General features: G+C 53.2%; 1 protein-coding gene across 1 annotated transcript in view; it reads right to left on the bottom strand.

The window, feature by feature from the left end:
- Positions 1-15,990, bottom strand: part of LOC144752239 (uncharacterized) — a 212,306-nt gene that overhangs the window by 59,357 nt on the left and 136,959 nt on the right. The window contains exon 9 of the mRNA XM_078640238.1: positions 3,525-3,595. Coding sequence (XP_078496364.1) covers positions 3,525-3,595 — 71 coding nt within the window. The remainder of the gene's footprint in view (positions 1-3,524; positions 3,596-15,990) is intronic.

Below are 15,990 nucleotides of genomic sequence, written 5' to 3'. Positions count from 1 at the left end.
AGTGTGTGGTGTCGCCTTCATATGACATAAGTTCCCGTGTGTGCCTCTCACATACAGCGTGTGGTGTCCTCTTCATATGACATGAGTCCACGTGTGTGCCTCTCATGTACAGTGTGTGGTGTCGTCTTCATAAGACATGAGTCCCGGTGTGTGACTCTCACATACACTGTGCGGTGTCCTCTTTTCATGACATGAGTCCCCGTGTGTGCTTCTTACGTACAGTGTGTGGTGTCCTCTTCATATGACATGAGTCCCTGTGTGCGCCTCTCACGTACAATGTGTGGTGTCCTCTTCATATGACATGAGTCCTCGTGTGTACCTCTCACGTACAGTGTGTGGTGTCCTCTTCATATGACATGAGTCCCCGTGTGTGGCTCTCATGTACAGTGTGTGGTGTCGTCTTCATAAGACATGAGTCCCTGTGTGTGACTCTCACATACAGTGTGTGGTGTCCTCTTTTCATGACATGAGTCTCTGTGTGTGTCTCTCACGTACAGTGTGTGGTGTCCTCTTCATAAGACATGTGTTCCCTGTGTGTGTCTCTCACATACAGTGTGTGGTGTCCTCTTCATATGACATGAGTCCCCGTGTGTGCCTCTCATGTACAGTGTGTGGTGTGTCGTCTTCATAAGACATGAGTTCCTGTGTGTGCCTCTCATGTACAGTGTGGGTGTCCTTTTTTTCATGACATGAGTCTCTGTGTACAGTGTGTGGTGTCCTCTTTTCATGACACGAGTCCCCGTATGCACCTCTCACATACAGTGTGTGGTGTCCTCTTCTTATGACATGAGTCCCTGTGTGTGTCTCTCACATACAGCGTGCGGTGTCCTCTTCTTATGACATGAGTCTCTGTGTGTGCCTCCCACGTACTGTGTGTGGTGTCCTCTTCTTATGACATGAGCCCCGGTGTGTGCCTCTCACGTACAGTGTGTGGTGTCCTCTTCATATGACATGAGTCCCTGTGTGTGCCTCTCACGTACAGTGTGTGGTGTCCTCTTCATATGACATGAGTTCCCGTGTGTGCCTCTCACGTACAGTGTGTGGTGTCCTCTTCATATGACATGAGTTCCTGTGTGTGCCTCCCACGTACAGTGTGTGGTGTCCTCTTCATAAGACATGAGTCCCTGTGTGTGCATCCCACGTACAGTGTGTGGTGTCCTCTTCTTATGACATGAGTACCTGTGTTTGCCTCCCACGTAGTGTGTGGTGTCCTCTTCTTATGACATGAGCCCCGGTGTGTGCCTCTCACGTACAGTGTGTGGTGTCCTCTTCTTATGACACGAGTAACCTGTATGTGCCTCCCACGTACAGTGTGTGGTGTCCTCTTCTTATGACATGAGTCCCGGTGTGCGCCTCTCACATACAGTGTGTGGTGTCCTCTTCTTATGACATGAGTCCCTGTGTGTGCCTCCCACGTACAGTGTGTTGTGTCCTCTTCTTATGACATGAGTCCCTGTGTGTGCCTCCCACGTACTGTGTGTGGTGTCCTCTTCATATGACATGAGTCCCTGTGTGTGCCTCTCACGTACAGTGTGCGGTGTCCTCTTCATATGACATGAGTTCCCGTGTGTGCCTCTCACATACAGTGTGTGGTGTCTTCTTCATATGACAGGAGTCCCCATGTGTGCCTCTCATGTGCAGTGTGTGGTGTTCTTTTCATAAAACATGAGTTCCTGTGTGCGCCTCTCACATACAGTGTGTGGTGTCCTCTTCATATGACATGAGTTCCTGTGTTTGACTCTCACGTACAGTGTGTGGTGTCCTCTTCTTATGACATGAGTCCCCGTGTGCGCCTCTCACGTACAGTGTGTGGTGTCCTCTTCATATGACATGAGTTCCCGTGTGCGCCTCACACATACAGTGTGTGGTGTCTTCTTCATATGACAGGAGTCCCCATGTGTGCCTCTCATGTGCAGTGTGTGGTGTTCTTTTCATAAAACATGAGTTCCTGTGTGCGCCTCTCACATACAGTGTGTGGTGTCCTCTTCATATGACATGAGTTCCTGTGTTTGACTCTCACGTACAGTGTGTGGTGTCCTCTTCTTATGACATGAGTCCCCGTGTGCGCCTCTCATGTACAGTGTGTGGTGTACTCTTCATAGGACATGAGTCCCGTGTGCGCCTCTCACATACAGTGTGTGGTGTCCTCTTCTTATGACATGAGTCCCCGTGTGCGCCTCTCATGTACAGTGTGTGGTGTACTCTTCATAGGACATGAGTCCCGTGTGCGCCTCTCACATACAGTGTGTGGTGTCTTCTTCATATGACAGGAGTCCCCATGTGTGCCTCTCATGTGCAGTGTGTGGTGTTCTTTTCATAAAACATGAGTTCCTGTGTGCGCCTCTCACATACAGTGTGTGGTGTCCTCTTCATATGACATGAGTTCCTGTGTTTGACTCTCACGTACAGTGTGTGGTGTCCTCTTCTTATGACATGAGTCCCCGTGTGCGCCTCTCACGTACAGTGTGTGGTGTCCTCTTCATATGACATGAGTTCCCGTGTGCGCCTCACACATACAGTGTGTGGTGTCTTCTTCATATGACAGGAGTCCCCATGTGTGCCTCTCATGTGCAGTGTGTGGTGTTCTTTTCATAAAACATGAGTTCCTGTGTGCGCCTCTCACATACAGTGTGTGGTGTCCTCTTCATATGACATGAGTTCCTGTGTTTGACTCTCACGTACAGTGTGTGGTGTCCTCTTCTTATGACATGAGTCCCCGTGTGCGCCTCTCACGTACAGTGTGTGGTGTCCTCTTCATATGACATGAGTTCCCGTGTGCGCCTCACACATACAGTGTGTGGTGTCTTCTTCATATGACAGGAGTCCCCATGTGTGCCTCTCATGTGCAGTGTGTGGTGTTCTTTTCATAAAACATGAGTTCCTGTGTGCGCCTCTCACATACAGTGTGTGGTGTCCTCTTCATATGACATGAGTCCCCGTGTGTGCCTCTCATGTACAGTGTGTGGTGTACTCTTCTTATGACATGAGTCCCTGTGTGTGCCTCCCATGTACAGTGTGTGGTGTCCTCTTCTTATGACATGAGTTCCCGTGTGCGCCTCTCACATACAGTGTGTGGTGTCTTCTTCATATGACAGGAGTCCCCATGTGTGCCTCTCATGTGCAGTGTGTGGTGTTCTTTTCGTAAAACATGAGTTCCTGTGTGCGCCTCTCACATACAGTGTGTGGTGTCCTCTTCATATGACATGAGTTCCTGTGTTTGACTCTCACGTACAGTGTGTGGTGTCCTCTTCTTATGACATGAGTCCCCGTGTGCGCCTCTCATGTACAGTGTGTGGTGTACTCTTCATAGGACATGAGTCCCGTGTGCGCCTCTCACATACAGTGTGTGGTGTCCTCTTTTCATGACATGGCCTCGGTCTCGATTTTCCTGTCTCTGGCACTCATTCCCTGACCCTTGGTCCCTCTTACTTCTCTCAGTTTCCTTTTAATGTACCCTTTTTACCTTTTACTGCTCCAAGTCTGCCCCACCCCCCAGTCACTCCTTCTACACAGATCCATCTTACCTGATGCCTCTGGAAATGTTCTCCAGTTTCCCTGGAAAGCAGAGTAGTTCTGGGTACCGCTTTTGTACCTCCTGTAAACACAAAAAAGTGGAGATAGAGAAGTAAATGTCTGCGCTTCTTGCAGCTACACAGAGCAACAGAGCCTGGAGCTGTCGCAGCAAGAGCAAACCACACGCAACATGACTGGTAGGTTGCGCATGCTTGCGCACCGAGCCCCCGTACCAAACAATTCACAGTTTGTAAAATGTGTACTCTACTGAGTAATCCTGTAAAGTGGTTAACACCAGCATGCAACGTTTTAAGAAAGCAATAAATAAAAATAACATTCAGCTGAATTATTAACATATATAAAGGCAAACCACAAATCTATTGATCTATTCCCTTGTCGCGTGAACTGTCATTACACTTTTTTTTAACATTCAGAGCGATATGCAGGATGAACACTGTGTTATTTTAGTCATGAATGTTATTAACAGCACATTCTATGCATGTCAGGGATTTTTTTCTTGTTATCACTGTTCGGCCTGATGAAGGCCATAAAGTTTTCTAGCCGAAACATGGACAACATTTTCTTAAAAGTCTTGCAGCGAAATTATGGGGATTGAAGAATACAGAGCCCATCTGGTATTTATTCACTATCAGTGATTATGCTTAATAATGTTAATGAAGGGCAAATATGCTATGCGTATTAAGGAAATTGCTAACGAATACATGTTTTTACTTTTCAAAATATCTCAGCCTTAACTGTTGGTCAATGTTCCTTTCGTGATTCCGAATGAGTGACTTGAGGGTATTCACTGATGTGCTTGCCATCCCTGGACACGTGTTTCGCGGTCATTACCGCTCGTCAGCAGGGATTAGGCGTGTGCAAGGGGTTGCTGCGTGGGCTGCCGAAAATATTCATAGGTCCAGATACCTTCAAGACTCAAGACTCGGGTAGAGGCGCACCCGCTGATACCTACTACATCGACCATCATGCTCCGGGGTCACACGCTGATGGGACGAGCAGTGTGCGACCTCATTCGGAATTACTATTTATACAGGCTCCCTTGAGCCGGTGGAGGTGACGACTTCGAGATTACGCACCTGCGTGCTACAAAAAGGTATCTGGACCTATGAATATTTTCGGCAGCCCACGCAGCAACCCCGTGCACACGCCTAATCCCTGCTGACGAGTGGTAATAACCACGAAACACGTGTCCAGGGATGGCAAGCACATCAAGTGAATACCTTCAAGACTCAAGACTCGGGTAGAGGCGCACCCGCTGATACCTACTACATCGACCATCATGCTCCGGGGTCACACGCTGATGGGACGAGCAGTGTGCGACCTCATTCGGGATGTTCCTTTCGTGCACGGTTTTGCAGCTAGCATAGATTAGACTCCCCCCTGATGTGAATAATTCTGCCATCCAGCGATGGAGTCAGTCCATCCACTTGATCATTTAGAGAAAAATGAAGATGTTGAACTTAATGACACAACGCCGCTTTCCTCCAAGTAATTTCCAGAGTGTGGAAATATATATTAATATTACTAATCACGTTTGCAATCTTTCAATCTCACTGCTGAGTTTCTCAATAGGTATGAGCTGCCAAACCACTGCTATTGTTAAGTAACCTTTTTGTTTGACAGCATGAATCTCATTATGGGATCACCTGGGATGCCCCCTCATCGTCTTCCTAATACGCGTTTGGGTGTGCAATGCTTAGTGCAGTGTGACGCACTACGCGCTTTTGAGGCGTCTGCATCATCTGTTTGTTCGAATGTGATACTCTTGTAACTTCAAGCCATTTGCCATCTAGTGTGTAGCTGATTTGAACCCAATATCCCTGAGAACGACAGCCCGCTTGGTCGACGTTGTTGGCCTAAAGCTGCTTGGAAATGATTTGCGTAACCCAATTTCTTTTCTAAGTGAATTGACTGGAATAAAAGCTATTTTGAGAGTTATCTCTGTAATCAGAGCGCAGTGCTGTGGCATAGAGCCTAGTGGCTTTAATCCAGTCAGAGCTCGGTTTAGATACCACGCTGATGGTGGCTAACGCATTGTGAGGTTAGTCGCTTGCGGCCACACAACAAGGCTCTATTGTCCTCTGAACCCCTTCACGCAGCCCAGTATGGCAACTCTACCCACCATGATGCAGTTCCATTGATGCTGAGACACAGGCACTCATGGGTGATTTGCTGTGCTATACAAAACCTGATTGGTCGATTGAGAGCAGTACGAAGAGCTGACCAGAGGCTTCGGGCATTCAGAAGAGGAAGGAGCACTCCTCGTACTGACTGACACTTGTAGTGTCTTCCGAGTTAGAAATAATGAAACCCTTGCGGTTCCTGATGGACTCCGTAGAACTGTGACATAAGTCTTAGAGCGCGATGCAATGAAGGCAGGTTTAGAATGTTGAGTTCGCAGTTACACGCAGATGAATAAATACGTGTTATACTAAGCTCCATGTGTGGCGTAGTCCTTTGCGGGTACCCAGGCTGGGGAGGACGCACAACAGTGCACTCAGGATATGGCTGGTCATTCTCGCCGCCTGGATTGTTCTGGCATCTCGTGATCTCTCGGAGCAGTGTTCCTCGAGTCGCTAGGAGCAGGGAACATAAAGAACGGAGGAAAGCTACAGGTACGAGTGACGCGTAAAGGATGCCCAACCTGGGCGCCTTCACTTGTCAAACGAAAGATACGAGTTCCTGCAAAGGAGGTGGCCAAAGTCTATGGGCCCGATTCACAGAACTAGCTTAAGACAAAATCCTAAACTTACTACCATTTTGGTATCCACAGAAGGCACTTTACTCATTTCGGTATTCACAGAAGTTAGGACTCCTAACTTTAGGACTCCTAAATGCCTTCTGTGAATACCGAAAGTCTTAAAGTTAGGATTTTTCTCAGTTTGGGAGAAGTAAAGTTAGGAGTCCTAAACTGAGAAAAATCCTAACTTTAAGACTTTCGGTGTTCACAGAAGGCATTTAGGACTCCTAACTTCTGTGAATACCAAAATGAGTAAGTGCCTTCTGTGAATACCAAAATGGTAGTAAGTTTAGGATTTTGTCTTAAGCTAGTTCTGTGAATCGGGGCCTATGAGAGCCCATTCCATGATTGAGGTCTGTCCGCAGGATGTTATCCGAGGTGCTCAATCCAAGAAGCAGAAGTGTCCTTTGCTGTTAAAACATATATAAAGGAGGCCACCATGGGAGGAAGAGGTGTCTCGACGCATGTGCTCCCTTGTTTTCCATTTGTTCTTCGCTCTAAGCTACAGTTGATGTCCCTGGTTTGTCTTTCTTGTAGTTTAGATCTCCTGCTGGTTTAAGTCTGGCTCATTTCTCCTTCATAATATCCGGAGAGAGAGTTTGATCACATCAGCAGAATCTTCATCTTCAATAGCGAGCCATAAGCCTGCTAAGGAGATATTTTTTACACTTGGTGATTTTTAAGTCCTAACTAGGAACCCCCCATACACGTCCTTTCAGGAGACACTTGGCAACTTCCACATACACTTCTCTGTCCAGTGTTAATTTGTGAAAAAACAATAAGTACCAAAGTCATCTTTAGGAGGCCACTGCAGCTCGCGCCATCCATTGCCCCTGCCAGCACTAACAATGACAGTACCAACACAACTACACACAATCACACTTCTACAAGCATGACAATTCAGACTATTACTGGTCCCCAAAGCTTTAAGAATGGCATGGGGGGCAGGTATTAGTCATTTTAAATGTAGGATGAGGTAATAAACAGCTGTCATGCTCAACACTAAATTAGACAAACAGCACCACCATGTGGCAGACACTTACAAGTGCTGGTACCGAAAATTAAGCGCTGGTGCCGGGCACCAGAAACCACCAGCTCAAATTAAGCATTGACTCGGTACAGGGTGTCACCGTGGCTATTGAGAGAAGTCATCCTTTAATAGAGATTAGAAGGGGAGTCAACAGACCTTGGTGGCCAGGCCTTTGTAGGGGCTCACTCTAAACTCACTTGTAGCATCCGTAACCAGTAGTGCAATATGTCTTGGAAGTGTAGATGTAGAGGTGGCAGTTGTCTTGGTAAACTGGTCACACAACTTCACCACAGTGCTGCGGACATACCCTCTGGCTTCGTTAAGGACCTTCAACCACCTCTGTAGTAATTCTAAGGGTCCAAATTCTAATATCTTAGCAGCTAGGCTGCCAACGTAAAAAAAACTGGACTCTGGGTGAAATGTTCCTTCAACATGTTTCTAGCAAATTCAACCGTACAACAGCCTCAAATGAGGAGCTGCCGACATCAGATGTAAGAAGCGTGCCTGCTGGGCTCTGATCAGCCAATGAGACCCACTGTCATGGAGGAACACCTGGTCTCCAGCCAATGAGACTCACTGTTGCAGATGAGTGCCTGGTCTCCAGCCAATGGGACTCCCTGTCGCAAGGAGAGTCCAGTCGTAGCCCCACACTGATGTCAAAGCCCGAGACATGAGGTCCAGTGCCCGCTGTAAAGGAGAGGAGAGTCGTAGCCCCACACTGATGTCAAAGCCCGAGAAATGAAGTACAGAGCTCCGCTGTCAAGGAGAGTCCAGTCGTAGCCCCACACTGATGTCAAAGCCCGGGACATGAGGTCCAGAGCCCCGCTGTCCAGGAGAGTCCAGTCGTAGCCCCACACTGATGCGAAAGCCCGGACATGAAGTCCAGAGCCCCGCTGTCAAGGAGAAGTCGTAGCCCCACACTGATGTCAAAGACTGGGACATGAAGTCCAGAGCCCCGCTGTCAAGGAGAGTCCAGTCGTAGCCCCACACTGATGTCAAAGCCCGGACATGAAGTCCAGAGCCCTGCTGCCAAGGAGAAGTCGTAGCCCCACACTGATATCAAAGACTGGGACATGAAGTCCAGAGCCCCGCTGTCAAGGAGAGTCCAGTCGTAGCCCCACACTGATGTCAAAGCCCGGGACATGAAGTCCAGAGCCCGCTGTCAAGGAGAGTCCAGTCGTAGCCCCACACTGATGTCAAAGCCCGGACATGAAGTCCAGAGCCCCGCTGGCAAGGAGAGTCCAGTCGTAGCCCCACACTGATGTCAAAGACTGGGACATGAAGTCCAGAGCCCTGCTGTCAAGGAGAGTCCAGTCGTAGCCCCACACTGATGTCAAAGCCCAGACATGAGGTCCAGAGCCCTGCTGCCAAGGAGAAGTCGTAGACCCACACTGATATCAAAGACTGGGACATGAAGTCCAGAGCCCCGCTGTCAAGGAGAGTCCAGTCGTAGCCCCACACTGATGTCAAAGCCCGGGACATGAAGTCCAGAGCCCGCTGTCAAGGAGAGTCCAGTCGTAGCCCCACACTGATGTCAAAGCCCGGACATGAAGTCCAGAGCCCGCTGTCAAGGAGAGTCCAGTCGTAGCCCCACACTGATGTCAAAGCCCGGGACATGAAGTCCAGAGCCCTGGTGTCAAGGAGAGTCCAGTCGTAGCCCCACACTGATGTCAACGCCCGGGACATGAAGTCCAGAGCCCCGCTGTCAAGGAGAGTCCAGTCGTAGCCCCACACTGATGTCAAAGCCCCAGGACCTGAAGTCCAGAGCCCCACTGCCAAGGAGAAGTCGTAGCCCCACACTGATGTCAAAGCCAGGGACATGAGGTCCAGAGCCCCGCTGTCAAGGAGAGTTCAGTCGTAGCCCCACGCTGATGTCAAAGCCCGGACATGAAGTCCAGAGCCCCGCTGGCAAGGAGAAGTCGTAGCCCCACACTGATGTCAAAGCCAGGGACATGAGGTCCAGAGCCCCGCTGTCAAGGAGAGTCCAGTCGTAGCCCCACGCTGATGTCAAAGCCCGGACATGAAGTCCAGAGCCCCGCTGTCAAGGAGAAGTCGTAGCCCCACGCTGATGTCAAAGCCCGGACATGAGGTCCACAGCCCCGCTGTCAAGGAGAGTCCAGTCGTAGCCCCTCGCTGATGTCAAAGCCCGGACATGAAGTCCAGAGCCCCGCTGTCAAGGAGAGTCCAGACGTAGCCCCTCGCTGATGTCAAAGCCCGGACATGAAGTCCAGAGCCCCGCTGTCAAGGAGAGTCCAGTCGTAGCCCCACACTGATGTCAAAGACTGGGACATGAAGTCCAGAGCCCCGCTGGCAAGGAGAGTCCAGACGTAGCCCCTCGCTGATGTCAAAGCCCGGACATGAAGTCCAGAGCCCCGCTGCCAAGGAGAAGTCGTAGCCCCACACTGATGTCAAAGCCAGGGACATGAGGTCCAGAGCCCCGCTGTCAAGGAGAGTTCAGTCGTAGCCCCACGCTGATGTCAAAGCCCGGACATGAAGTCCAGAGCCCCGCTGGCAAGGAGAAGTCGTAGCCCCACACTGATGTCAAAGCCAGAGACATGAGGTCCAGAGCCCCGCTGTCAAGGAGAGTCCAGTCGTAGCCCCACGCTGATGTCAAAGCCCTGACATGAAGTCCAGAGCCCCGCTGTCAAGGAGAGTCCAGTCGTAGCCCCACACTGATGTCAAAGCCCGGACATGAAGTCCAGAGCCCCGCTGGCAAGGAGAGTCCAGTCGTAGCCCCACACTGATGTCAAAGCCCGAGACATTAGGTCGAGAGCCCGGCTGTCAAGGAGAGTCCAGTCATAGCCCCACACTGATGTCAAAGCCCCAGGACCTGAAGTCCAGAGCCCCGCTGGCAAGGAGAAGTCGTAGCCCCACACTGATGTCAAAGCCAGGGACATGAGGTCCAGAGCCCCGCTGTCAAGGAGAGTTCAGTCGTAGCCCCACACTGATGTCAAAGCCCAGACATGAGGTCCAGAGCCCTGCTGCCAAGGAGAAGTCGTAGCCCCACACTGATATCAAAGACTGGGACATGAAGTCCAGAGCCCCGCTGTCAAGGAGAGTCCAGTCGTAGCCCCACACTGATGTCAAAGCCCGGGACATGAAGTCCAGAGCCCGCTGTCAAGGAGAGTCCAGTCGTAGCCCCACACTGATGTCAAAGCCCGGACATGAAGTCCAGAGCCCGCTGTCAAGGAGAGTCCAGTCGTAGCCCCACACTGATGTCAAAGCCCGGGACATGAAGTCCAGAGCCCTGGTGTCAAGGAGAGTCCAGTCGTAGCCCCACACTGATGTCAACGCCCGGGACATGAAGTCCAGAGCCCCGCTGTCAAGGAGAGTCCAGTCGTAGCCCCACACTGATGTCAAAGCCCCAGGACCTGAAGTCCAGAGCCCCACTGCCAAGGAGAAGTCGTAGCCCCACACTGATGTCAAAGCCAGGGACATGAGGTCCAGAGCCCCGCTGTCAAGGAGAGTTCAGTCGTAGCCCCACGCTGATGTCAAAGCCCGGACATGAAGTCCAGAGCCCCGCTGGCAAGGAGAAGTCGTAGCCCCACACTGATGTCAAAGCCAGGGACATGAGGTCCAGAGCCCCGCTGTCAAGGAGAGTCCAGTCGTAGCCCCACACAGATGTGAAAGTACGGACATGAAGTCCAGAGCCCCGCTGTCAAGGAGAAGTCGTAGCCCCACGCTGATGTCAAAGCCCGGACATGAGGTCCACAGCCCCGCTGTCAAGGAGAGTCCAGTCGTAGCCCCTCGCTGATGTCAAAGCCCGGACATGAAGTCCAGAGCCCCGCTGTCAAGGAGAGTCCAGACGTAGCCCCTCGCTGATGTCAAAGCCCGGACATGAAGTCCAGAGCCCCGCTGTCAAGGAGAGTCCAGTCGTAGCCCCACACTGATGTCAAAGACTGGGACATGAAGTCCAGAGCCCCGCTGGCAAGGAGAGTCCAGACGTAGCCCCTCGCTGATGTCAAAGCCCGGACATGAAGTCCAGAGCCCCGCTGCCAAGGAGAAGTCGTAGCCCCACACTGATGTCAAAGCCAGGGACATGAGGTCCAGAGCCCCGCTGTCAAGGAGAGTTCAGTCGTAGCCCCACGCTGATGTCAAAGCCCGGACATGAAGTCCAGAGCCCCGCTGGCAAGGAGAAGTCGTAGCCCCACACTGATGTCAAAGCCAGAGACATGAGGTCCAGAGCCCCGCTGTCAAGGAGAGTCCAGTCGTAGCCCCACACTGATGTCAAAGCCCTGACATGAAGTCCAGAGCCCCGCTGTCAAGGAGAGTCCAGACGTAGCCCCTCGCTGATGTCAAAGCCCGGGACCTGAAGTCCAGAGCCCCGCTGGCAAGGAGAGTCCAGTCGTAGCCCCACACTGATGTCAAAGCCCGAGACATTAGGTCGAGAGCCCGGCTGTCAAGGAGAGTCCAGTCATAGCCCCACACTGATGTCAAAGCCCCAGGACCTGAAGTCCAGAGCCCCGCTGGCAAGGAGAAGTCGTAGCCCCACACTGATGTCAAAGCCAGGGACATGAGGTCCAGAGCCCCGCTGTCAAGGAGAGTTCAGTCGTAGCCCCACGCTGATGTCAAAGCCCGGACATGAAGTCCAGAGCCCCGCTGGCAAGGAGAAGTCGTAGCCCCACACTGATGTCAAAGCCCGGACATGAAGTCCAGAGCCCTGCTGCCAAGGAGAGTCCAGTCGTAGCCCCACACTGATGTCTAAGCCCTGACATGAAGTCCAGAGCCCCGCTGTCAAGGAGAGTCCAGTCGTAGCCCCACACTGATGTCTAAGCCCTGACATGAAGTCCAGAGCCCGCTGTCAAGGAGAGTCCAGACGTAGCCCCACACTGATGTCAAAGCCCGGACATGAGGTCCAGGGCCCGCTGTCAAGGAGAGTCCAGTCGGAGCCCCACACTGATGTCAAAGCCCGGACATGAAGTCCAGAGCCCCGCTGTCAAGGAGAGTCCAGTCGTAGCCCCACACTGATGTCAAAGCCCCGGACATGAAGTCCAGAGCCCCGCTGTCAAGGAGAGCCCCGTCGTAGCCCCACGCTGATGTCAAAGCCCGGACATGAGGTCCAGAGCCCCGCTGTCAAGGAGAGTCCAGTCGTAGCCCCACACTGATGTCAAAGCCAGGGACATGAAGTCCAGAGCCCCGCTGTCAAGGAAAGTCCAGTCGTAGCCCCACACTGATGTCAAAGCCCGGACATGAGGTCCAGAGCCCCGCTGTCAAGGAGAGTCCAGCCGTAGCCCCACACTGATGTCAAAGCCCGGACATGAAGTCCAGAGCCGCGCTGCCAAGGAAAGTCCAGTCGTAGCCCCACACTGATGTCAAAGCCCGGACATGAAGTCCAGAGCCCCGCTGTCAAGGAGAGTCCAGTCGTAGCCCCACACTGATGTCTAAGCCCTGACATGAAGTCCAGAGCCCCGCTGTCAAGGAGAGTCCAGACGTAGCCCCTCGCTGATGTCAAAGCCCGGACATGAAGTCCAGAGCCCCGCTGGCAAGGAGAAGTCGTAGCCCCACACTGATGTCAAAGCCAGGGACATGAGGTCCAGAGCCCCGCTGTCAAGGAGAGTTCAGTCGTAGCCCCACGCTGATGTCAAAGCCCGGACATGAAGTCCAGAGCCCCGCTGGCAAGGAGAAGTCGTAGCCCCACACTGATGTCAAAGCCAGGGACATGAGGTCCAGAGCCCCGCTGTCAAGGAGAGTCCAGTCGTAGCCCCACACTGATGTCAAAGCCCTGACATGAAGTCCAGAGCCCCGCTGTCAAGGAGAGTCCAGACGTAGCCCCTCGCTGATGTCAAAGCCCGGGACCTGAAGTCCAGAGCCCCGCTGGCAAGGAGAGTCCAGTCGTAGCCCCACACTGATGTCAAAGCCCGAGACATTAGGTCGAGAGCCCCGCTGTCAAGGAGAGTCCAGTCATAGCCCCACACTGATGTCAAAGCCCCAGGACCTGAAGTCCAGAGCCCCGCTGGCAAGGAGAAGTCGTAGCCCCACACTGATGTCAAAGCCAGGGACATGAGGTCCAGAGCCCCGCTGTCAAGGAGAGTTCAGTCGTAGCCCCACGCTGATGTCAAAGCCCGGACATGAAGTCCAGAGCCCCGCTGGCAAGGAGAAGTCGTAGCCCCACACTGATGTCAAAGCCCGGACATGAAGTCCAGAGCCCTGCTGCCAAGGAGAGTCCAGTCGTAGCCCCACACTGATGTCTAAGCCCTGACATGAAGTCCAGAGCCCCGCTGTCAAGGAGAGTCCAGTCGTAGCCCCACACTGATGTCTAAGCCCTGACATGAAGTCCAGAGCCCCGCTGTCAAGGAGAGTCCAGACGTAGCCCCTCGCTGATGTCAAAGCCCGGACATGAAGTCCAGAGCCCCGCTGGCAAGGAGAAGTCGTAGCCCCACACTGATGTCAAAGCCAGGGACATGAAGTCCAGAGCCCCGCTGTCAAGGAGAGTCCAGTCGTAGCCCCACACTGATGTCTAAGCCCTGACATGAAGTCCAGAGCCCGCTGTCAAGGAGAGTCCAGACGTAGCCCCACACTGATGTCAAAGCCCGGACATGAGGTCCAGGGCCCGCTGTCAAGGAGAGTCCAGTCGGAGCCCCACACTGATGTCAAAGCCCGGACATGAAGTCCAGAGCCCCGCTGTCAAGGAGAGTCCAGTCGTAGCCCCACACTGATGTCAAAGCCCCGGACATGAAGTCCAGAGCCCCGCTGTCAAGGAGAGCCCCGTCGTAGCCCCACGCTGATGTCAAAGCCCGGACATGAGGTCCAGAGCCCCGCTGTCAAGGAGAGTCCAGTCGTAGCCCCACACTGATGTCAAAGCCAGGGACATGAAGTCCAGAGCCCCGCTGTCAAGGAAAGTCCAGTCGTAGCCCCACACTGATGTCAAAGCCCGGACATGAGGTCCAGAGCCCCGCTGTCAAGGAGAGTCCAGCCGTAGCCCCACACTGATGTCAAAGCCCGGACATGAAGTCCAGAGCCGCGCTGCCAAGGAAAGTCCAGTCGTAGCCCCACACTGATGTCAAAGCCCGGACATGAAGTCCAGAGCCCCGCTGTCAAGGAGAGTCCAGTCGTAGCCCCACACTGATGTCTAAGCCCTGACATGAAGTCCAGAGCCCCGCTGTCAAGGAGAGTCCAGACGTAGCCCCTCGCTGATGTCAAAGCCCGGACATGAAGTCCAGAGCCCCGCTGGCAAGGAGAAGTCGTAGCCCCACACTGATGTCAAAGCCAGGGACATGAAGTCCAGAGCCCCGCTGTCAAGGAGAGTCCAGTCGTAGCCCCACACTGATGTCTAAGCCCTGACATGAAGTCCAGAGCCCGCTGTCAAGGAGAGTCCAGACGTAGCCCCACACTGATGTCAAAGCCCGGACATGAGGTCCAGGGCCCGCTGTCAAGGAGAGTCCAGTCGGAGCCCCACACTGATGTCAAAGCCCGGACATGAAGTCCAGAGCCCCGCTGTCAAGGAGAGTCCAGTCGTAGCCCCACACTGATGTCAAAGCCCCGGACATGAAGTCCAGAGCCCCGCTGTCAAGGAGAGCCCCGTCGTAGCCCCACGCTGATGTCAAAGCCCGGACATGAGGTCCAGAGCCCCGCTGTCAAGGAGAGTCCAGTCGTAGCCCCACACTGATGTCAAAGCCAGGGACATGAAGTCCAGAGCCCCGCTGTCAAGGAAAGTCCAGTCGTAGCCCCACACTGATGTCAAAGCCCGGACATGAGGTCCAGAGCCCCGCTGTCAAGGAGAGTCCAGCCGTAGCCCCACACTGATGTCAAAGCCCGGACATGAAGTCCAGAGCCGCGCTGCCAAGGAAAGTCCAGTCGTAGCCCCACACTGATGTCAAAGCCCGGACATGAAGTCCAGAGCCCCGCTGTCAAGGAGAGTCCAGTCGTAGCCCCACACTGATGTCAAAGCCCTGACATGAAGTCCAGAGCCCCGCTGTCAAGGAGAGTCCAGTCGTAGCCCCACACTGATGTCAAAGCCCGGACATGAGGTCCAGAGCCCCGCTTTCAAGGAGGGTCCAATCGTAGCCCCACACTGATGTCAAAGCCGGGACATGAACACCAGAGCCCCGCTGTCAAGGAGAGTCCAGTCGTAGCCCCACTCTGATGTCTAAGCCCTGACATGAAGTCCAGAGCCCCGCTGTCAAGGAGAGTCCAGTCGTAGCCCCTCACTGATGTCTAAGCCCTGACATGAAGTCCAGAGCCCTGCTGTCAAGGAGAGTCCAGACGTAGCCCCACACTGATGTCAAAGCCCGGACATGAGGTCCACAGCCCCGCTGTCAAGGAGAGTCCAGTCGTAGCCCCACACTGATGTCAAAGCCCGGGACATGAAGTCCAGAGCCCCGCTGTCAAGGAGAGTCCAGTCGTAGCCCCACACTGATGTCAAAGCCCGTGACATGAAGTCCAGAGCCCCGCTGTCAAGGAGAGTCCAGTCATAGCCCCACACTGATGTCAAAGCCCGGGACATGAGGTCCAGAGCCCCGCTGTCAAGGAGAGTCCAGTCGTAGCCCCACACTGATGTCAAAGCCCGGACATGAAGTCCAGAGCCCCGCTGTCAAGGAGAGTCCAGTCGTAGCCCCACACTGATGTCAAAGCCCGGACATGAAGTCCAGAGCCGCGCTGCCAAGGAAAGTCCAGTCGTAGCCCCACACTGATGTCAAAGCCCGGACATGAAGTCCAGAGCCCCGCTGTCAAGGAGAGTCCAGTCGTA

Source organism: Lissotriton helveticus, chromosome 4_2, assembly GCF_964261635.1.
Source record: "Lissotriton helveticus chromosome 4_2, aLisHel1.1, whole genome shotgun sequence".
NCBI classification, from domain to species: Eukaryota; Metazoa; Chordata; class Amphibia; order Caudata; family Salamandridae; genus Lissotriton; species Lissotriton helveticus.
The sequence above is the reverse complement of the archived record's forward strand: the minus strand, read 5'-3'. Positions and strand labels throughout refer to the sequence as shown.